The following is a 23,232-nucleotide window of genomic DNA, read 5'->3' on the forward strand; positions in this document are numbered from 1 at the left end:
GTATTTCACAGCTTCATTGATATTTAATAAATCAAAAATCTGCTCTTGATTAGTATAATGAACTTTAATAACTTTAAACAGTTGTACTTTATACAGCTGATCACTTTAATTCAGTCTAATCTTTTCCCTAAACTTTGTTGTGGTGTATTAACCTCATTATATTTTATTATTGACTATAAGTCAGATCACTTTTATTAACACTGTTGGTGCGTTCGGGTGCGTTTGGGAGGGTTGATCGGTTGGGAGGGGCGGAGCTATCAGGCTCGTTCATAGTGGCAGAATAATCTTGTCGGATCCAGCAAGTACTACAGGTACTTCAAAGGACTGCAGTCTGTGAGTTTCTGCAGCAGGTGAGTATTTATGTATTTGTACACAAACTAAACTGTTACTGTAGTTTTACTGCGCAGGCCTGGTTTGCAACCGCACAGAGAAAGTCCAGTGTTATTTAGAAATCTGTGAATTTTAAGGACTTGTAGTTTTTCCAGAGTGAACCTCGTTAGTGAAGTGACTGAGGTGATTTTTTCCTGGAGGCACAGGAATGATTCTTCAAATCGGTTACGAAAACAGACGGAAATGGTTTTAATGGACTCCGGTTAAACGGTTGAGGTTTTACTGAGCGGAAGAGACGCCGTGTGAAACATCTGGAGCCTAAAGAAGAAGAAGAAGAATTAAATTGACGCAAAACGCTGCAATAAGTGTCACCGATAAAAATGGGCGGATTGTTAATGGAGTCTGGCACTAAAGTGTCGACTCAGCGGTTTAAACATTAAGTGACCTAGTTAAACAAAATCCTGCAGATCAGCAAATAATCAGAGTACTGTAGTACTGCTTAGTACATTGGACTCTTAGTCAGCACTGTGTACTACTATTTATACGGCATCAGTAGGCCTATTGCATATCACCAGAACTACATGTGTTACTGCAGTACAACATGCAGTCATCGTGTATTTAAAGTTGTATAACATGTACTGCATGTTGCACTGTCTAGTATGCAGCATTACAGTATAACCCCAGACTTCACCTGTGCATACTGTATTCTCTAGTACTTTTGCTGTAATCTGTATTTGACTGTAGTACTGCATGTTGTACTGTCTAGTTATGTAGTAATAGTATATGCTGTAGTGTCTATGTAGTATCCATAATAGTGTAGTACATAGTCTAGTACTTTGTAGTCATGTATACTACTACTATCACGTGTTATTTGGTGCAGTATTATGTAAATGTTGGTGTACTGCATATGTAGTACACACTAATTTGATGTACTTTAATTTATTTTCTGTGTTATCTTTATTAAAAACCTGATTTCCTGTTGTTTCCATGGAAACAGGGGTAGAGGTGAGTGAGGTGGGTCCTGCTCAGTGATTGGTCCAGGTGCACAGGTGAGGATGTCATCTGTGAAGGTTGAGAGTGTGGTGAAAGCCAGTGCTCTGGTTGGTGAAGGGCCTGTGTGGGAGGAGTCAGAGCAGACACTTCTGTTTGTCGACATCGCTGGGCGGAAAATCCACCGCTGGAATTCAACGACCAATCAGGTCAAGTCTGTGGAGACAGGTTGACCAATTAGCATTCAGACGCTAAAATGTGTTAAATTACTTAATTAAACTTTAGTTACACCTTTATCACACCTGTGTGTTTCATCTTCTACCTCATACCTTTCTCTCTGTCCTCAGGGGATATGGTGGGATTTGCTGTTCCTCGTAGATCAGGTGGTTATGTCGCAGGTGTGGGTCGCAGCATTGTTTCTCTTGATTGGTCGACCCAAGCGATGACATCATTGGTGGAGGTTGACGAGGACAAACCGAACAACCGACTCAACGACGGAAAGGTTGATCCAACCGGGCGGCTGCTGGCAGGTCAGTCTGTTAAAATGTCTGCATGTACACCTTCCTGAGGTGAGCCTCTGTTTCCATGGTAACAGTGCACCGTGTCTCAGGTACGATGGGGAAGGAGCAAAGACCTGCAGAAGTTCAGAAGCAACAAGGATCTCTGTTCTCTGTGACGTCGGACCTCACTGTGACCAAACGCCTGAGTCAGGTAACATCACCTGTCTGTCTCTCAGGTGGACATATCTAATGGGCTGGACTGGTCTCTCACCTGTCTGTCTGTCTGTACCTGTCTATCAGGTGGACATATCTAATGGGCTGGACTGGTCTCTCACCTGTCTGTCTGTACCTGTCTGTCTCTCTCTCAGGTGGACATGTCTAATGGGCTGGACTGGTCTCTCGTCTGTCTGTCTGTCTGTACCTGTCTGTCTCTCTCTCAGGTGGACATATCTAATGGGCTGGACTGGTCTCTCACCTGTCTGTCTGTCTGTACCTGTCTCTCAGGTGGACATATCTAATGGGCTGGACTGGTCTCTCACCTGTCTGTCTGTACCTGTCTGTCTCTCTCTCAGGTGGACATGTCTAATGGGCTGGACTGGTCTCTCGTCTGTCTGTCTGTCTGTACCTGTCTGTCTCTCTCTCAGGTGGACATATCTAATGGGCTGGACTGGTCTCTCACCTCTGTCTGTCTGTCTGTACCTGTCTCTCAGGTGGACATATCTAATGGGCTGGACTGGTCTCTCGTCTGTCTGTCTGTCTGTACCTGTCTGTCTCTCTCTCAGGTGGACATATCTAATGGGCTGGACTGGTCTCTCACCTGTCTGTCTGTCTGTACCTGTCTCTCAGGTGGACATATCTAATGGGCTGGACTGGTCTCTCGTCTGTCTGTCTGTACCTGTCTGTCTCTCTCTCAGGTGGACATATCTAATAGGCTGGACTGGTCTCTCACCTGTTTGTCTGTACCTGTCTGTCTCTCTCTCAGGTGGACATATCTAATGGGCTGGACTGGTCTCTCACCTGTCTGTCTGTCTGTACCTGTCTCTCAGGTGGACATATCTAATGGGCTGGACTGGTCTTTGGATCAGAAGACGTTTTTCTACATTGACAGTTTGTTTCTGAGCGTCGACGCCTTTGACTACGACTCAAACACTGGACATCTTGGTAACCATGTGCATATACTGCAGTACATGTAGTGATACTGTAGTACCTGTGTGTATTAGTACTCAGACTTATATAAACACATGAATTAAAGGAACAGTTTACCATAAGTTTTGTAAGAACAAAATAATTCAGAGACATAAAGTTAAACGTTTGTGTTTATATGTTGTGTTGTCATTGCCTAGGTAACCGTCGTGTGGTGTACCATATGGAGAAAGGGGAGGGGCTTCCTGATGGCATGACCGTTGATGCTGATGGGCGACTGTGGGTGGCGTGTTATAATGGAGGACGGGTCATCAACATAGACCCTGCTACTGGTTAGTTGTACTGGTCTGTGAGAGTCTGAGATGGAATCGACAGATGATGATGATGAAAAAGAAAAACGGCTGTCGTTTTCCCTCAGGTGTACGACTGCAGACGGTCTCACTGCCAGTGATGAAAATCACTTCCTGTTGTTTCGGTGGTCCGGATTACTCTGACCTCTATGTGACCTCAGCCAGTCTGGGTCTCGACCAATCAGAGAGCAGTCAGCAGCCGCTGGCCGGGCACACCTTCAGGGTGAGACTTCTGTGTCACTGACTCACCTGCACAGCTGGAAATTGGCACCAAGGCCCTGATTTGAATTTAATTGAGTCTGTTTATGTGTCACAGGTGAGAGGACTCGGGGTCAAAGGTCGTCCAGCAAACTCTTTCTCTGGATAAATTTCAGGAGAATCAAACAGCCAATCACAGCACAGATCCGCTCCAGGAAGTGAAAAAGGAACAGGCTAACTGTTAGCTCGTTGCATTAGTAACTTTATTAATAAATGGTTTGCATTAACAAGTAGCTGACATATAATTCACTTACAGCATATTGTTGATTTGCAGAGTCAGGAAAGTTTGGAGACGTTTATACCTGTAAATGAATCGATGAGAAAGAGACTCAGCCAATCAAAACACAGAAATTGTAACACTGACATTGGTTAACGAGTCCCTGTAAAACTGAACTTTGTGTAATTAGTAAAAAGAAATTAAAACTTTTCACACGTCTGAACTGTTAGTGTTGTAGACCTGCTGCTGGGGCCGGACTGCGGGTTACTGTACTTTATCTGGTCATGTGACTTTAAGGCCAAATGAAGTAAACTGGGAGACGTGTCATCATGTGGGCAGGGTGCGTTTTATTTACACACCAAGTGCAGAATCACCAGCAAGTACCAACAAACACTAAACAGTACGAGCATTGCTACACAGATTCCTAGAAAATGTATGTACATGTAGAAAACTTTGTGCTGTTTGACTTTTCGGACTCGTTCCGACTTCACATGAAGGTTTAAAATGTGAAATGAATGAGGGGGGACGGGTGAGGACAGGGGGTTGAGGATGGGGGACAGCACCGCGTGGAATACAGAGCTGCTGGGACCTGACCCACCAGTTTGAGACTGGACCCTCCACGAACACTATGCGATCTGACAGGTTGGTCCTGCTTTGTCTGTGCTTGTCCAGGTCTTTCCAAAACCCTCCATGTTTCTACTGGCTTGTCTCTGTTGCAGGTGTGTCCAGATTTGACTGATGCCTGACACCTGTTCAGGTGTGCTGTTTGTAGGTATCTGTGTTTGTCCAGATGTTTTCAGGTTGGACTTGTGTCCTGCCCTCTGCTACATACTGAAGACAGAAACATTTCTTCACCAATCAGCTCAAACAAGGTAAGTCACTCCCAGGTTTGTTGTTTCAGCGTCTCTGTTGATGTTGAAGGGAAAAGTGTGGAATTCTCATGGTGCATCAGAGAGAAACTGGTCAGACTGGGCAGCCATTGGTATCAACAGTAAACAGCAGCAGTAGCAGAGACGGACAAAGACATCCGTATCTCTACATGATGAGATCGGTTTTCTAAGTCTCTGCTGGTGTGGGTCTCGCAGCAGTTCAGAGGAAATGTGTTGAAGGTGAGGGAGGGGTTAGAGGGGTTAGAGATTTTGGTTCCGAAGGCCAGTTTGACACCTTCTGTTAATGTGAATACTAATGCTTCTTACCAACACCTTTCCTGTTCATAAAGTCAGTAAATAAACCTTCCACTGCAGTTCTTCAGAAAGCTGCCAGTCTCTGTGCACCCCCCTGGCTCCGGTAAGGCTAGTAAATACAGTAGAACACAATAGAATGCAATGTAGTGAAAAGAGTAGAACCCTGTACAAGATCCAGTTAAAGATATGGACCAAAGAAACTCAGAAAAAGCACCAAGGACCTGCTGACCCAGAACCAACACTGAGTGGTTTTAATAGTCATGTCAGGACAGTTACTGGAAAATAATTTTGGGCCAAGATCAACTTTAACTTTGTCTTAATACTGTGATCAGGTGTTTTTAACATCCTTCATGTTTAAAGAAAATGACTTTAGTTATTAAATCATTTCTAAGTGAAGCTGTCTTGGAGTTGGGACGTAGCCTGTTGTTGTTGCGGAGGTTTGTATTTGTAGAACTTGCTGCTCCACTATCGAATTCTGTGAGTTAAAGTGGTTAAATTACAACATTTTTGAATGGGGTTTGGTTGGTAGTGTCCAGGCCAGAGGTTTGAATTATCCAGTGTCTGAGCTGGACAAATTTTTTAAACGTTAGGATGATCATATTTAATTCACATATTGATCATTACTATTGTATTGTCTAAATGTGCTGTAGAAATACATTTTGGTCTGATTTGATTTGACCTGCAGCAGATATGGGGTCGGGGGACGGGGGTTCAGAGGTCACATGGTGTCTGGGTGCTCAGTCTGTCCCTTCTGACCAGTAGAATAACATACAAAACATGATGCCATCACATTGATCAATCAGAAATGTTCAAAGTGCTAATTGGTCCCATCGATTAGAAGTGGGTGTGGCCAGTTGAAGTCCTCAAACATGGCCATATATAAGCGCTCTCTTTCTAATGTAAGGTCTCTCGCCCTCTCTCTCTTTTTTCAGTAGTGCTCCTCGGTGTGGGCGGGGTCACAGAAAAACCGAGAGCTACGTTTGGCCGATCGAGCCGTGAAGGGGACGGTCTTCAGAGCTGCAGGTGAGACAAAATAACCATGATCAGATCTCACTGTGAAATAAGACTAATCGTCTTTCAGGCGTTTAATAAAGATGGTTTCAGTGTCTCTTTGATGACAACCGGTAGATAAATGTGATGGATCAAGATGGTTCAGATCTACAGAGTCTGATGCATCTGCTCCAACACCTGGTGTGTTTGGGACGATACGCTCACCTGTGATGATGTCCTCGATGGCGCCGTCCTTCCCTTCGTAAACATGGCGGCTGTCTTTTCCTTGTCTTCGTCTGAGCTCTGTGATCAGCTCCTGCTTCTGCCGTTTCCCCTTGTGTGATGGAGACTGGGGGACGGGGCAGAGTGCTGGGTTTGCAAATCACTTTCATCTTATAACATGATCAGATTCAGTGGAGGAGAACCGAGTCTCACCTTGGTCTCTTCCTCCTCCTGCTGCTGCTCCTCCTGCTCCAGTTTCTCCAACAACATCTGCTCCTGACGCCTCCTCTGCTCGTTCTCTTCCTCTGCCAGCTGAACACACAGGGCCACACACAAATTAAAACTGGGCCACGACCTTTGACCTGTTGGTATTAATACTCACCAACGGTTGTTTAGTTTTCTCTAAATCCATCTCTATAAGCAGCCCAGGTTCCTCTGTCCTCTAGCTGCTGTTCTGAAGTTATTGCCATCACATGCACATTATTCATGAGCACCTGCTGTGATTGGCTGGAGGTGATGGCTCATGTTCACCCCCAGCCAATCAGAGTGGGACCTAATGAAGCTGTTCCTGGTTATAGAGATATATGAGGGAGAGGAACCTGCAGATATTTCATGTTGAGGTTTCCTGACAAAGTAACTGTCATGATTTGAAGCTTAGCATTAGCATTAGCATCAGCATTAGCATTAGCACAGCTCCGTCAGTAACAAAGCTTATGGCTGCTTTTGTTAACCGAGCGTTTATCATCGTCTCTGGCTGCCCACTGTGACCACAGAGGTCAGTTCACTCCCTGAGCTCTCAGAGGGGGGTGGGGCTTGTGCTCACCTATCACATTGAATGACAGGATGTGATGTCACAAAAAGACAGCAGCAATGCTTCAGGCTCATGCACAGGGGCAGCTGAGGTCACTCACCCTGTACGCTTTGATGAAACGAACAAAGATGGGGAAGAAGACGGAGGGCGGCATCGTCTTTGAGCTCTCTCCAAAAAACTTCACAGCATCCTCAAACGCGTCCTGAAATGAATCCAGTCAGAGCACGTGGTCACTACAGTCTGGTTTGTGGTCACAACAAACTTTAGTTTGATCATTTTGGGCTTTTTAATTCCAAATTAGGAACAACTTTCACTTAAAGCTTTAACAAGCACCATGTAATGTGCTACAACTGCATCCTGTCCCTATGGACAACCTGAACCTGATAGACCCAGACCTCTCAGGTTGAATTGGACTCTGGTACATTTACAGAACATTTATGGACATTGAATTAAAACAGTGTAACAAACTCACTCATTAGAAATGTCTTTCCACAGAAAAGAAGAGAGAACGACTCAGGTGAGGGAGTCAAAGTCAAAATGACGACCTGACTGCACAGGCCGCAGCGTTTCTTGTTGTTCCTCATTGCAGCCACCGGATGGCAGCAAAAGGCCGAGCTGAACATGTCAGTGTGGCCACTGAGGAGCGTTGTGTGTCTGTGTCACCTGTGTGTGTTGTCACCTGAGCGATGCGAGCGTCTTCCTGCAGCTTGTTGAGTCGGGCTTCGTTCCTGCTGATGAAGTCTTTGAGCGTGGCGTTGTGTTGGACACTGAACTCCCTCCAGGTGAGCTCCATGCCGCGCTGCAGCTCCTTCACGTCACACAGCACGTTCTCCAGACTCACTGAGCGCACACAGGTAAACACACACACACAGGTGAGCCGCGTGACGTCCGAGGCTGTGCAGCATTCTGATTGGCTGACAGACTGACCTGCAGCAGCCTTGTCGACGTAGTGCAGCTCGTTGTAAAACAGAGACACTACAGGATACTTCTCTCTCACCACGTTGGCGATGTAATGAAGCAACGTCTGTGTCCTGTCTGTCGACTTGGTTTCCAGGAGCTAAAAACACACACAGTCATTCTAACATGATCGTAATATTACTGAGTCAATGAAAGGCCCCGCTGTTAGACCTGTCAGTCCATGATACAGAGTAGCTTCTGTTTTTATTTTTCTTTACTCTGTTGAAACCTCACAGGTAAAGAGTCAGCAGACAGCCACGTGTAGAAGCCTTTAATGAAATGAACAGGTTATTGCTCCTGCACATACGTGTAACCAGATTAGCTCCATGCACAGCCCTGACCAATAATTATTGCACTGACACTGTTTAAAGCTCATGTTAATCTGTCTGAAGCTAGTCACATTTAAAATACTTGTTTCATATCTGGTCACCTGTCCAACCAACGGATTCATTAAAGCTGATGGACTTTAAAAATCCTGCTCTTGGCTCAAATCTGATGTTTCTACATGTAAACGTGTGTTTGTGTCTGTTACCAGGTCTAAACTCTGCAGTTTGAATCCGTACACGGCTCCTCTCTTACTGCTGTTCATGTAGTTCCCCAGAGCCAAGATGATCTACAGCAGAACAGTGACAACAACGGGATCAGGTGTGACGGACAAATCCTAGATTCATACACTGACGCACAGAATCAGGTGGTTTCATCTGCAGACGTAAGGTCGGACTCACCTCAAGGATCTTCTTGAGCTTCTGAGATGATTTTATAGAAACTGAAGCAGCGATGATGGCGTGGAGTTGCTGGGAGGAAACACAACACGGTGAGACAGGTCACATCTACCTGTCTGTCTGTGAGCACACCTGTCCGTCTGGCTACCTGTCTGTCTTACCGGAGTTAACATCTGGACGTTGTCGCTGAAGTTGCCCATGAACGTCATGATCGACATGCGCTGACTGAGTCTTTCAATGCGACTGAACTGCATCATGAACCGGTCTTCGTCGCTCAGAGCCTCCAGAGGTTTCCTGTCCCTCTCGTATTGCCGTAGCACCTTCACCTCGGCCTCTGTCGGCAGGAAACGCATCACACACTCGACAAAGTCGACCCGGACGGTCCGCAGGTCGAACCTGCACAGACAGGAAGCAGATTCACGGTCAGTTTAGGGAGTCACTTGGACCCGACACAAGTGCTACTGATTGATTATCGGCCCCAGCTGATCGAAACCTGGTATCTGGTCTGGTCCAGGTCTGCTACCACCTGGTTCTACTGCACTTAAGTTATTGATTGATTTTTTTGGGGTCAGTACTTGTGCTGTTACTGGCACAGGTGGAGTTTTTCTGACTGGTGGGTTTAAACCTACGTCTGAATGGCTCGACAGATGACCTCTGACCCTTGGCCGGCTTTCCTCAGAGTGATGGCCAGGTTTTTGGCTCTGTTGGCCTCTAGCAGAGAAACTTTGGAAGGAGCTTTCTGAGGAAGTTTCTGTCTGGACAGGGTCAAGTCCACAGCTGGACCCTGAGCCTTGGTCTTAAAAAGCTCCTCAAACTCTTCCACATCCAGGTCCTGGGAGAGAGAGTCAGGAATTCAGACAGAGACACAGGTAGGGAATAAATCAGACTCTTGACTTTGTGTTTGTGTGTGTTGGTAGTAATACTGTTACTGCTAATAACCATCAAAATACTACTACTAATAATAATAATAATAATGTGAGGCTCTACACACTTTTCCCACAAAGCCTGGTGGGGAATCTTCACAGAAACTACTGCAGCAGCTTGTACCAGCAGCATTGTAACAGGACTGTTTAAATAAAGTTCTTAAAACATTTGGGTTTTACCTGCAGGATGGCCTCGTCGTCTATGTCATTGAAGACGGTCCCATTGATCTGACTTGGCTTCAGAGCGACCCAGTTCAACACGGGCATCCTGAACTTGGTCTGGATCGGCTTCTTTATCTTCACAGCTGCACGACGCAGGGAGACAGGTGAACAAGGACACAGGTGAGCATGGAGGTGATCAGGAAGACAGGTGAGCAGGGAAATGGGTGAATGAGGACACAGGTGAGCAGGGAGATGGGTGAACGACACACACCCCTGATGTTACAGCTCAGATTATAGCTGATCTCAGGACTGTTCTTTACCTCTGATTTCATGAAGGTAAAACATGTTTGAGTCAGAGTTGAACAGGGTTGATGGTGATGATCGACACGATGAGTAAAGAAAGCATATAATGTACAGGGACAGGACAGCCACAGTTTAAATAGAATAATGAAAGTGAACGTACAGAATAACTTGAGAGGACCCTCTGTCAGCAGAACGAGAGAGAAACACATTTGTGAGCCAAAGTTTTTCACATTTTAGTGATCAACCTGAATCTCAACAACCTGGATGCTCATGTTGTGTTGCTTATGTTTGTGATCTGGCTTTGACCTGTCTCGTAAATCCAGCTTTTGGTGTCTCACCTGGCTGGAATGGTGTCCAGGTGTTCTCCTGTAGCTCTTTAAATCAGTTTTTAACACATCGTTCAACATTAGTGTAGGTTTACCTGCGAGTCCGGAGTTAAAGATGACGGTAGGTGATCCCCCTGACCCTGGGAGAGGGGGGGCCACGGGGGGAGGAGGGGGCGGCATGGGAATGGAAGAGAGCTCACTGGTCCGACAGGGGGGTGGGGGTGGAGGAGGGGGAGGAGGAGGAGCAGCAGGGGGAGGAGGTGCAGGGTACGGCCCGTTGGACACTTTAAAGACAAAGAAGAAACGTGTGTTAGTGTTTTTTTGTGCAGGTAGTTTCTCTCATTGGTGGAGCTGAAACTCACCTGTGCCTGGCATTGGTGGTGGAGGAGGTGGAGGGGGTGGGGCCGGCATCCCCGGAGCTCCGCCCATCCCAGGTCCCATGCTGTGATAGGCTACGGTCTCAGGGCTGCAGGGATCAAGCAGGTAAACAGGTCAGCCCCGTAATAACGAAGCCTCTTGCATTAAATCTGCACCGACTGAACACGTGTCTCTGTTTGCTGCTCTGCAGGTTGTAGATCTCACCTGGGGGACAGGTTTACACAGGGCGGAGGAGAGGGTGAGGCAGAGTCAGCCACTCCCCCATCTCCCTCTCCTCTTTGGGGTTGAGGGGCTCCGGGTCCTCCAACCTGCTGGGCCTCCTGTGCCTGACGCTCCAGACGGCTCTGGCGCCGGATCGTCTGGTCCTTCTCCCGAACTATCCGCCGCAAGGTGTGCACCTGAGTGTTGGCGCTCGCATACACTTCCTGCGCAGGTGTTAAAGGGACAGTACATCACGTTACTGGTCAGGTAACTGGCGGCTAAATGTTTGTTTGGGTTTTGTGGTAAAACTGGACTGCACTGACTCGGAGCTGGTCCAGTTCCTTGTTGGTTTGCATCAGCTGTTTCTCCAGTTCGACAATCTTCAGCATGGCTTCATTCTCCACGTCCAGGAGACGCTCCGACATCTGAACACAGAGAAAGAGAGACAGGTGTAGGTCAGTAATAAATCTGCCTGTCTGTGCGTGTCTGTCTGTTGTCACTTCGTCTCCATGTCCAGTAGATTCTCCATCCCCTCACGACAGAGAGAGAGAGAGAGAGACAGGTACAGGTTGGTGCAACACCTGCCTCTTCACTTTTCTGTCTCACCGTGGTCAGGTTCTCCTCCAGCTCCTCCACTCGTTCCAGAGCGGCGGTCTTGGTCTCTGCGTCCTCGAGCAGCGTCCCAACATCGAACACGTTGTCCAGATATGCCTGAATCTGGACCTGCAGCCTGTCGCTCTCCGTGTGCTTCAGTCTCTAAGGTGAGACAGGTGGGAGGGGAGACATTTGTCATTTTCTCATACTGTTGTTAACCATCGCCTGTCATGTGACTGGGGGGAGCTGATCATGTGATTTTCATGGCAGCTAGACTTTCTTGTGGTTCTGACAAGGCTTCTTCATTTCTAACTGTACTGAAGGTCGTTGAACTCAACACCACTCAGTCAGAACTGAAGAAGCCGTTTGGGCGAAAAGTAAGTCCAGGTGCCACTGAAGACCATCTTTACAAGTACCCTGATGTGGATCAGAGAGAATCTCCACAGACATAGACCACAGACTGTGGTGGAACTATAGATACAATGCAGAGTGATGATGATCTGTGTCTCTCCTGTGATTGGCTGAGAGCCAGTCATGTGATTGTTTTACCTCCAGGTGTTCGTCCAGGTTGAGTTTGGTGAAGTCGTACTGCAGGTGGACTCTGAAGTTCATGTCCTCCACGGAATGAACCACGATGTTAATGAACTGCATGCAGGCCACCTGATGACCGTTTCCACGGCAACGACACACACATTCAGTTGAGCTTTAATTGCATTGTCGAGGTTAATGTTAGGTCAGTATTAGGTTTATTAATGATTATATTCACTCTCAGCATCAGTTTCTAAACATTTCTGGCATGAACATCTTGACTGACCTCAGCTTCAACAGTACAACACAACACAGGAATATTTAAATGAATGAATCCAGAGTTTAATTAAATGATAAACCAATTAGAAGGTCGAAAAACATTTAAAAATGTCAACACTTCGTACCAAGAAGTCGATGTTGTCGTCTTCATTCTTAAAATGCTCCATCAGCTTCTCAAAACGCATCGATTCTGAACACACCTGCAACAGATCAATCAGTCAGTCAGTGAATCAGTCAGTGAATCAGCCGAGCGGTCAACTGTAGATCAGTGCTCAGGATGTTTTACAGTTTTAAAGTTGTCGAAGGCCGACAGGATGATCTCATGTCCCCCGCGGACCAAACACACGGCCGCCAGCAGCTCCAACACCAGAGCCTTCGTCCTGAGAGAAGGTGGAGGGAGATATTTTACAAAAAGCTCATTACTTATGTTTTTCTACTACACTGAAGTACTGCACTGCCCCCATTTAGCTTTTATTGGACAGTAGTGATTTGTCCTTACACAGCAAATCTTCTCTGTAAGTCTGGTTTTTAATTCATTTCACTTTTCTGCAGTTCATCCTTTGTAGTTGTGGTTTTTTACTTTTATTGTGTAGTTTTTCAGTAGTGGGTTAGTGATTTCATGTGTAGTTGTAAGCGTTTTGTAGTACATGTGTGTAGTATGTGCGTCCACGCTTGTTGTAGAGGTGATTTTATTCATGTAGCTCTGTCTGTAGTTTGTACTTTATACTGTGTAGTTGTATTTGTAGTAATACATGTGAACAGTACTGACCTGGGGTTCCTGTTGTTGAGGCTGAGAGCGATTTCGTTGACAGCATGAGGGTGAGACATCACCATGTTGAAACCGTACTGGGGGAGACACAGCTCAGATTTAAAGTTTTTCATGATATAAATGTCACTTTATATTAAACTGCTTACAGTATTTTGGCTGGAGAAACACTGAGCAAGATCTCTGTTTCCTGCGTCTGTGTTAATAGGCGAAGTCAAATGAAATGCTGACGTCTCACCTGGTAATTCATGATCGCTCTGAGACACATGACACAAACGTGGACGTCGTCTTTCTTACAGACGAGTCGTGAGTTCTTCAGAGTTCGACGACTTGGCAGCGTGTTGGAGCGAGTCACCAGAGTTGAACTACAAGGATCAAACATCAGAGATCAGAGGGAACGCCGCCTGGTGAGTCCATCTGTTTCGTTTTATTTTTATTATTTGTCACCTGATGGAATGTCGAGCTGCTCGGGGGACAGAGGAGGATGGGGAGGGGAGGCTGCAGTCGCCATGGAGATCCTCGATGGACCGACTCCAGGGAGAGTCGATGGATGAGACCTCGCCTCCGGCCTCCGACTGCTCCCCATCAAACCTGAACATCAGCACAGATGGACATACATTCACATACGTACAAATATTGCATAAAGTTTTTGTGTCATCCATTTTTTTTCCTACGATGACACAAGAAACTCTCATCAAGTAAAACCCAACAAGACTCTTCCGTACTTACGTAACGGCATACTGAGCGAAGGAAAGATACTCGACCAGAACATCTAGACCTCGGTTCTCCTCATTCAGAAACTCCCTGACCCACCTATGGACAGAGGCAGACAGGTGGTCAGGTAGAGCCGGAGACAGGTGTTCAGACAGACAGGTATTTAAAAAGACAAGGTACCCGATGTGGTTTGTGCGGAGAGAGATCTCAAGCTCTCTGAGTGTCTGAGTTGACTCTTGAACTCTTCTCCTGAACTTCTGTAGACAGGCGGGTAGAGTGAGACAGGAAAACAGACAAGTTCAGTTCATTTCTTGGCTGAAAAACAAATAAACCAGCTACAAACCCCATTTCCCATCTCACCTTGCGTGTGACGGCTGGGTCGAGGAAGCCCCTCAGTTTCTGGATGTAGGTGTGTGGAGGGTTCTTCACCTGAAACCTCTCCTGCATCAGACAGTAGGATTGGATGAGATCAAAGATGAAGAAGATGCTCAGTGAGGTCATTAGCTTTATTAACACCCTCTACCTGGTCACATATGAGCTCCCACTTCTTCTCGTTGTCGTAGGACCGCAGCAGACGCACCTTGTCAGGAGGCAGGTTCATCGAGTTCTGAAACACAGTCAGTTTCAACTTTTGTTTCAAACTCTTCGACCAGTAAATACAGAGAATGTGTTTTAAAGTTCGTTAGCGCAGCAACAAAATCGTGTTCGTCAAACAGCCAAAGAAAACCCAGACCAGCTGAACTTTCTTCTACTGAAACATAAAGAAACACACAGCAGGTTTCTGGGTGTTAGCAGGTGCAGAGACATTTACTGTACAAGCAAGTTTTAAATGAGAGAAAAATAAAATCCAAAAACTCTCTGTATGCCAGACAGAGGAGCAGGTTGAGGATGGACACAGACCCAACCCAGCAGAAGAAACCAGATTATTAACAACAAATATGGGTCAGAGACTGTAGGTAGGAATAACCTCTATTTTTTAAACCATGATCCAATCAGATCACTTCCTAACAACATCAAGTATTTTAAAAATCTTTCATTTTTTGGTCAGCCAGGAAAACGTCCAGGCCTGCCCCAACCCCCGTTTTTCAGAAGATATTAACCTGAACTGATATTTAAGAACAGTCAGACAGAAAATTCTCTGAAAACAGTGTTGTGATCTTTGGTTTACGCAGAGCTTCGATTCACGTGTCAATATTAAATAATCATGGATTTTTCCTTGGTTATTCTCCAGGCATTTCACTCCAGGTCGTCTAAGGACCTCACGGCGATAGAGGACTTGGATGGTGATGGACTGTTCTAGCCGAGTCTTTCTCTAGTAGACGTTTTGTGCAAAAGCATTTCCCAGATTTTCCCAACTCGACCCTGAGATGGAAACTGACCAACTTTTTGCCCTTGAGGTTAACCAACCTGCTCAGAGCTTCCAGATGAAGGGATCCCTTAAGACCCGGAGCCACTTTTAAGACTTTATACATGACCCGTGAAAGGTTTCTGCAGAAACACTTCTCATAACAAGCATCAGATCAAACCTCGTGGCCAGTGAGTAAAACAGCAGAAAACCACATCGGGTTCATATCAGCCAAGAGCAGAAATCTGAGGCTGCAGGAGACAGGAGCTCACCAAAACTGGGCTGTTGAAGACTGGAACAACATGGGGGGTTGGTGGTGGTACTGTGTAATGGTGTTGAGTATTTTCTTGGCACAGTTTGGTCTGTTGATGTCAGTACTGTTCCTGACCAAATGCATCCCTCTCCCTTTCAGCGTGCAGCCCGTCCCTCCTTTACTCCTTCTGAATGATGCTACCGTCTGAGTCTGGAGGATTTGAATCTTATGGTCCACGTAGAAAAGACAGACTGGTCTGCTGGAGGAGTCCGTCCCTGTCCAGACAGGTTCAGCTCAGACCAGAAGGACTCGTGAGTTAATCTGTAAATCTGCTGGTAGTCTACAGGCTGGCCAGAATCAGCAGAGGATCCATGGATCCATGTTCTCAGAGAAACCAGGACCAGGTGTGAAGCATCTGGATTCTCTTTAAATTAATTTTCTAAAGGTGGGGATTTCAGACGGCAGCAGTTCTATGACAAACCTCAGTCCTGCAGATGCTGTGGACTCCACCATGGACTCGGCTTTAATGCTTTAATGTCTGCACTTCATAGAGACTCATTTATTGTCAGTGTAATCTGCATATTTCAGAATACATCAGTGTGTGTGTGATGTTTGTGTGTGTGTGTGTGTGTGTTGTGTACTCACCAGTGCGATGGAGAACCTCTCCTCCAGCTCGGCCGGGTCGGGCATAGGGAGTCGAACCGGTGCAGCTCTGGACCGGATCACAGCCAGCTGGCTCTCCATGCTCTCGGCGTTACCCATCACACACACACACACCGTGAACACACACACAGACACACGCCGCGAACAGACTGAACACACCCACCTACAGCAACACACAGCAGCCGAACATGTGGTCGGCCATCACAGTCTGAACGCAGACGGGCGGTCGAGGTGCCGAAGGCCTGTCTCTCTCCTCAGACGGTGCAGATCGTCTCCCTGCACCTCCCGTCTCTGTCTCTTTGTCCCTCGCCTCCGCCGCCTCCACCACCACCGCTGCTGCTGCTGCTGATGATGATGATGATGATGATGCTGATCCTGATGAAGCCTCAGTCTCTGCTGCTGTGTGTGTGTGTGTGTGTGTGTTAATATGAATCGTGTGTGTGTGTGTGTGAGCGCGTGTCGCAGATCAGCCGGTTAATCCTCCCCCTCTCCTCCCCCACACGAAGAAAGAAAGAGAGAGTTCGCCTCCCTCCTCTTTGTCTCTCTCTCGCTCAGCCGCAGTCTTTGTCTACCTCGCTCGACCCTCCCTCTCTCTCTGCCTCCTCAGACAATGAACCTTCTGCTGCCACAGGCTCCGCCCACCACACACACTTGCCTTTCTGTCTTTGTGAGGACACTCTGACACAACACACCCCTCACCCTCACACAAACCTGGACCAACACAGCTAAACCCCCAACCCTGAGTGGGTTCTAACCTAAACCTGGTTCAGACCTGGACCCAAACAGCCCTTTCAAGGTCTGACAACCACACACATGCACACAGTGTCTGAGAGACAGAGAGAGAGAGGTGTATAATCTGATTCTGGATCAGCTGTTAAACATTTTATTAGTCTGAACAACAGGATTATTATTTACACATGAATATATTTAAATGTTTGTATCCAACATGTGTTTAAAATATAAGCTCAATGTCATTTTTAATAGTTGTAATCAGTGAAAAAATGTTGACTATATAATTTAGTGTAAACATGGTTAAATATAAATCCAAAATAGCCATAAATGTCATAAAGAAAAATAATGTTCAGTGATATTAATATATAAAGTGTTGATGCTGAACAACAGGATGTGTATTTCATCTCAGGGACTCCAGCTCTTATTTTGAAAGTGTTTTTAAAATTAAAACACTGAGATGATCTGAGGCTGAATCTGGGCCAAAGCGACTGAAGCGTAAACCAGCTGCTCCCCCTGGTGGACTCTCTGGACTAAGCCTGTGGTGAAGGAGGGTAAGTGATGTTTCTGATTCAGGAGGATCTCTACCGTTAGCACTGTGGATATTTGTAATGTAGGATTAGAAGTAGAAATGGTCTTAATGGTCAAATTCATATTGTGATAAACCTAAAACATCTTTCATGAGCACAGATGAGACTTAGATCCTAAGATATTGTTTGTAGTTGTTTGTTTTTCTACTGTATCACTGCAGATGCTGTTTTCCAGCTCTTTGCATTTATTCAGCACCTGATTATTCTTCTTCCACATCCTGATAGTTCTGTGTCTCCTTTTGTCATTTTGTGGTCATTTTTCTCTTTCAGGTTGTTTTTTCTTTCTAGTTGTTTTGCATCAAAGTTTTTATTTTTATTTTTATTTCTGGCTTTCGTTTTATTGTCCTTTGCTTGTCTTTCCAAAGAAAGCGTTATCAGTCCCTTCCTGGTTCTCTGGTTTTAGGGGCCCCGACCCCCTGGATCCGTCCATGTAGCGATAAATCTGTGTAATTCTCCTTTAATCTTCTCTCCTGTTTCAGCACCGCGGACAGAGTCTCTGCAGGAGCCCCGCCCCCCACCGCGCTGCGTCACAGACAGACAGGTGGACAGACAGGTGGACAGACAGGTGGAGAGGGGGGACCCAGCGGACCGACAGACAGACGGGCGGAGAAGCGATGGAGCTGCGGACATCTTTCTGTTTGCCTTTGTAACGGACGGCCCGGACGCACGGCTCTTCCTCTTCCTCCTCCTCCTCCGCTGCCGCAGAGAGGCTCGCGCCGCTCGGTCCGGTCGTCGTCATGGGAACGGTGCTGTCTCTGTCTCCGGGCTCGCGAAAAGCCGCGGCTCGTGGGCCGGAGAAGCTCGCGCTGCACAAGCCCCTGGAAGCCCGCGAGGAGGAGGAGGAGGACGCGAAGAAGAAGAAGCGGCACCCGGTGCTGCTGCACGCGCTCAGCTGGAAGAAGCGCCTCGTGGCGGCGCGAGCCAAGAGGAAGGGCGGGAAGAAGGTGAAGCCCGCGGTGTCCGAGCCCGTGAACGTGCAGCGGGACCAGGCGGCCACCGACAGCCGCCACAGAACCCTGAAGGCCGGACATCGGCACGGGCCCATCCCGGTACCGGTACCCACCGTCCCGGAGCACGTTCAGAACCAGAACCAGAAGCAGGGCAGGCCGGACCTGATCATCTCACCGCGGCGGGTGGTGGTGCAGGTCGGTGTGTTGTAACGTTTTAACGGAAAGGTGATGATTCAGTAACAAACCTGTCGGAACAGAAAAGAGACTAAACCCACGAAAACATCTGGAGGTTTATAAAGTGTTTTATGTTGAGATGCTGCAATAATAAATAATTTTCATACTTTATTTTGAAGCTGATCCTAAATATGTATTTGGTCAAAACAGGATTGTTTCAATACTGTTACAAAACTGAATATGTAAAAACAAAAATATATAATAAAAAAATATGTGATACTGTAAATAAGAATTATTTTTATTTGTCTTTGGCTTAAGTATTGATAAAAATGGCTGCCAGCCAGTTTGGGGAAGCTTTATTAAAACACCTGCAGGTTAACAGCTTGATGAGTTTTGTCCCGTCAGTTTTACAAACTCTTTCTCACGTGTCTTTTTCCACCGCAGGCGTCGACAGGCGAGCTCCTTCGTTGTCTTTCTGACTTTTTGTGTCGTCGCTGTGTCAAACTGAAGGAGTTGTCGTCCAATCAGATTGTCCTCTGGTTCAGAAACGTGGACCGAGCGCTCCTAGTCCAGGGCTGGCAGGTCAGTGTTTGGGTTTTTGCCATTGTCAAAAAGCTCAATACATTTGTTGTCTTACCTCTGTAGTATTCCCTGTCCAGTTTCTGTAGTATTACTGCTCTTCTCTCTGTCTTTGATGTGTAGTAGTACTTGTCCTGTCCCTTTGCAGGACCAGTGCTTCATCAGTCCTGCCAGTGTAGTCTTTGTGTACCTGCTGTGCAGGGAGGCAGTGGTTGAGGACACGTCTTCAGAGCAGGAGCTCCACGCCACCTTCCTCACTTGTCTCTACCTGGCCTACTCCTACCTGGGCAATGAGATTTCATACCCCTTGAAACCTTTCCTGGTGGAGTCCAGCCGTGATGCATTCTGGGAGAGAGCGCTGGAGCTGATCAGCCACCTGAGCTGTGAGATGCTGCGAATCAACGCTGACCCACACTTCTTCACCGAGGTGTTTCAAGACCTGAAGAGCCAGGGAGGAGACAGGGAGAAACAGGAGAAAGGAAAGGACAAACAAAGGCCTAGGGAGGAGGATGAGAAGGATCAAGTGAAGGAGGAGAAGAAGAAGAAAGAAGAGGAGACTGAAGAGAAAGAAAATGATGCAGAAAACAGGAGTGATGATCTGGATCGTTAAGAGAGATGAGAAAAGGAGAGGAAACTACAGTGTTTGTTCATGAGACTGAGACCGGCTCAGATCTGAATGTAACCCAGCGGCACCTGCAGCTTTAATGTGACTAATGAGCACTGATGGAAGAATCATGACCTTTGACCTCCTGCTGCAAAGAGACTGGAATATGGACACTCGCTCACTTTAACTGCATGCTATTGATCAAAACCACCACCATCTTCTGATTGTACCATCATGGATGTAGACGAGTTACCATGGCAACCTTGCATACACATCCAGCCTTATTTTGTTTAGCCGTATCGCTGAAGAAAACATGTGTAAGGCAGTGCCACGGGAAAGTATTTATTTATTTATTACGACAGGTTTTTAAAAGCAACAGAGACGGTAAACATCAAGAAACTCGCAGAATCAAAACATCGTGACAAAGAAACTGAAAGTTGCCAGAAGACAAAAATGAATCCAAAACATTTTCAGTGAGAGTTAAACACCAAATGGGAAAGAGTGAATATTTTCTGCCTTTATACAGAGCCACAGTTTAATCATGTTAGTCTTGTCCCTGCTGTTTTAATAAACCACACGGTTTAAGGGATAACATAGGTCATTAAAAATATGACAGTGTTGATCGGATGTTGACTAACATGATCACATCTCTGATCTGAAGTTTAGTGGGACCTTTATTTTGTTTTAGGTTATGTAATTAATGTGGTAAAATAACTGCAGTTGCATTAGACAGTGAAGGAAACTGATTTTAGACCATCTCAACACCTCGTGGACCCGGGGCCTTTCTGTGTGGAGTCTGCATGTTGTCCCCGTGTCTGTGTGGGTTTTCCCTTCGAACAGTCCAAACACATGCAGGTCAGGTTTGTTGGTGACTCTAAATTGTGAGTGTGTGTCTGTCTCTGTGTGTCAGGCCTGTGATAGGCTGCTGATCTGTCCAGGTGGGGACCCTGCCTGTTACCCACTGCATGCTGTGCTTGGCTCCAGCCCCGCTCATCCTGGATATACCAAGATCATCCCACCCATAACTGAAACCTGTTGTCCTGTGTTGGAGAGAAGTACCATGAGCTAAATGTGGTCACATCTCACCTACAACAAACAGACATCAGTGACCACTTTTTCCTGTCCAGTTTCCATTTCACTGCTCTGTGTTTATTTGGAAGTACTTTGGGAGGTGTGAGATACTGTGGTATAATATCAGGAGAATACAAGTTTGGACATAATAATCCACTGTTAATAATGACACGAGTGCTCTTGAACATGTGGCTAATGTGTAAAAACTAAGAGATGTTATTCTAAAATGCTTCACCTCATTATTTGGAGCATTTATCACAGATTCACAGACGGATCAAGCACTGAAAGCAGCAGCCGTCATTACATTTGCATTTGTTATTTTTCGCTCCTTGTTGCAGTGAGACATGATGTTTGCTCGGCAGCCCCGGACAGAAACAGCAGGTCTGGAGACATGTTGGGCAGTTCATGTGAGTTCGATGATTTCTGTCTCTGTTGTCTGAAGGCTGAATGTATAACTGGTCGGATTAACTGATCTGTGCCAATGTTTTTAAACAGGACCAGAGCTGGACATCATGACACCTGTATTATTATGCAGAACATTAGCAAATGCATAATTTCTGTAAAAACAGCTTGTAAAATTTGCAGCAACAACAAAACCTTTTAATCACGGCTTGAGCTGTGGTTAATTCTGTGGCTGTGGTTGTCACATCAGCCCAGTCTCTTGAAGTATTTTCCCATTCTGACCAATATGCCCAGTCTCTGGAAGTACCTGCGCAGCCTAGTGAATGTACAAGTGCTTAATATTTAAAAATGCCAGTATTGCAAGTAGGATCAGATAATCCGAGTCTGTAAACTACAGATGTGACACAGCAGCTGTGTGTGTGTGTATGTATGTGTGTGTGTGTCACTGCAGTGAGTCATCGCTGCATCACTGCTCTAGTTTTTGTGAATAACGGACACAGAGATCACATGATGCATCTGTGCTTACTGCTGATTGGTCTGAATTTGCTGCAGAGAGTGAGACAGAGATGAAGGGATATAAAAAAAAAAATGTCTGATAATGCTCCAGAAAGAGGAGAGATGCAGATAAGAGTAAAGGATGCTTCACGATGGACAACAATCACAACACTAAAATTTAAAAATATATAATTTATTTAAAAAATGGAAAAATTAAAAGACAGATGGTCTAAAGTTCAACATGATTACCTTAAAGTATTTGGACACTTATATACTCCAGCATGTTATGAAATTAAAGTATTACTGAGGTTGACTTTGTTCTAATTAAATGTACTTGAAGGGTGTTTATTTGCACATGATCCATGTAGAAATGATTGCCTATTTTATTCTCTCTAAATGTAAAAAAAGTCTGAGATTGTTCTACCCACCATAGACGTGGTCTAATTTAATCCCAGATTTTTACAAATTTTAGTCGCGAAACAAACAGAAAACAAATGACTGGGATACTCTACTTGTTTTAGTTTAAGACCTGTCATTTTCAACAATACCCACACAATGAGCTGCCTCAGCTGAGATTAATGTGTGTCAGTCTCCAACCTGGTTTAGCTTATTGGTCTGTGCCATATACCTGCATTGTTCAAGAACAATTAAAAACACACAATTGAAACACACTGCTGCACTGGGAGACATGTTTCTTCATTATGTAACATACGACCCACTATTTAACAATGATTCCTTACCAAAAGTCTGATGTGTTGAGTATTTAAAACTGTCCTGTACTGAAAGTTGGTATGACCCTACTGGTCTGGTTTGCCATCTTTTTTTATTTATTAATTTGCAGTTTGGATATATCATGGCTGATATGAGATTTAGCCAGTTTTGGACTGTGCTGCAATTTGTTAAAGCAAATTTAAAGGACAGCTGTTTATATAGAAACTATATTTAGTAAATAGATGAATTATGAAACAATGTGTTACAGTATAATAGTTTATATGATTGATTACTGAAGTTTAGCATCACTAATTGTTCTTTTGCTGAATTGTTTGGAAGTGATTGATTATGGTCTGATTACATGATTTAAGCAGAACTGATTTGCAGGGGGGTTATTGTCTTTATTTTATTAACAGCATACTGTAAATATCTCGCAATATAAATTTAATTTAGCATAAAACATAAATCAACATTTTGTCAGCGCCCTTCACAATAAGAGACGACATTTTTCTTGGCGCGAGGAATTTTATTGTGAAAACCGGCAACAGGAAGTGGTGTTAGCTTGTTTCAAACGGCGGCTCTGGTTCTTAAAAAAATTGTTTTTTTTTTAACTGGCAGGTAAATTCTGTCCAGTTAGTCACAAAAGAAGTGAAACTAAAGCAGGGGAGCGGTAAGTAAGAGTTTTTAACGAAGCAGTCTGAATGTGGAATTACTAAAGATAGCTAAACCACCTTATGTTAGCTAGCTAGCGTCAATATGCTAGTTAGCTAACGAGCTAATTGGCGCCAATACGAAAGCTAACGCTAAGCTAACAGGCT

The 23,232-nt window shown here is 45.5% G+C and overlaps 3 protein-coding genes across 5 annotated transcripts; 2 read left to right on the top strand and 1 right to left on the bottom strand.

Moving 5' to 3' along the window:
* The first annotated feature begins 260 nt into the window (after positions 1-260).
* On the top strand, positions 261-4,011 carry rgn (regucalcin). 2 transcript variants are annotated; one of them, XM_026301678.1, is made up of 8 exons: positions 261-350; positions 1,328-1,548; positions 1,668-1,850; positions 1,931-2,031; positions 2,867-2,981; positions 3,164-3,295; positions 3,382-3,536; positions 3,630-4,011. In XM_026301678.1, exons 2-8 carry the CDS (start codon positions 1,386-1,388, stop codon positions 3,678-3,680), a joined length of 900 nt encoding a protein of 299 aa, XP_026157463.1. In that variant the 5' UTR covers positions 261-350; positions 1,328-1,385; the 3' UTR covers positions 3,681-4,011. The 2 variants fall into 2 exon arrangements, with proteins under 2 accessions (XP_026157463.1, XP_026157462.1); XM_026301677.1 differs by lacking the exons at positions 2,867-2,981; positions 3,164-3,295; positions 3,382-3,536; positions 3,630-4,011 and adding an exon at positions 2,121-2,831.
* A 1,482-nt stretch (positions 4,012-5,493) lies between these two features.
* Positions 5,494-16,332, bottom strand: LOC113127258 (formin-like protein 2). 2 transcript variants are annotated; one of them, XM_033325538.1, is made up of 28 exons: positions 16,092-16,332; positions 14,372-14,455; positions 14,209-14,289; positions 14,029-14,105; positions 13,864-13,947; positions 13,582-13,725; positions 13,373-13,499; positions 13,138-13,214; positions 12,655-12,748; positions 12,494-12,568; positions 12,111-12,221; positions 11,574-11,723; positions 11,291-11,392; positions 10,971-11,191; positions 10,751-10,854; positions 10,484-10,672; positions 10,223-10,243; positions 9,778-9,902; positions 9,304-9,506; positions 8,836-9,070; positions 8,678-8,746; positions 8,485-8,565; positions 7,923-8,052; positions 7,675-7,835; positions 7,096-7,197; positions 6,398-6,496; positions 6,188-6,311; positions 5,494-5,989 (listed from the first exon to the last, which is right to left on the bottom strand). In XM_033325538.1, exons 1-28 carry the CDS (start codon positions 16,206-16,208, stop codon positions 5,901-5,903), a joined length of 3,276 nt encoding a protein of 1,091 aa, XP_033181429.1. In that variant the 5' UTR covers positions 16,209-16,332; the 3' UTR covers positions 5,494-5,900. The 2 variants fall into 2 exon arrangements, with proteins under 2 accessions (XP_033181429.1, XP_026157460.1); XM_026301675.1 differs by lacking the exon at positions 10,223-10,243.
* Positions 16,333-18,055: 1,723 nt separating this feature from the next.
* LOC113127152 (cyclin-dependent kinase 5 activator 1-like) lies at positions 18,056-20,258 on the top strand. The gene is made up of 3 exons (XM_026301456.1): positions 18,056-18,573; positions 18,997-19,134; positions 19,280-20,258. The coding sequence occupies exons 1-3, from the start codon at positions 18,166-18,168 to the stop codon at positions 19,739-19,741; spliced, it is 1,008 nt and encodes a 335-aa protein (XP_026157241.1). The 5' UTR covers positions 18,056-18,165; the 3' UTR covers positions 19,742-20,258.
* The last annotated feature ends 2,974 nt before the right edge of the window (positions 20,259-23,232 follow it).

The sequence above is a fragment of the Mastacembelus armatus genome, chromosome 2 (genome assembly GCF_900324485.2).
Source record: "Mastacembelus armatus chromosome 2, fMasArm1.2, whole genome shotgun sequence".
In the NCBI taxonomy this organism is placed as follows: domain Eukaryota; kingdom Metazoa; phylum Chordata; class Actinopteri; order Synbranchiformes; family Mastacembelidae; genus Mastacembelus; species Mastacembelus armatus.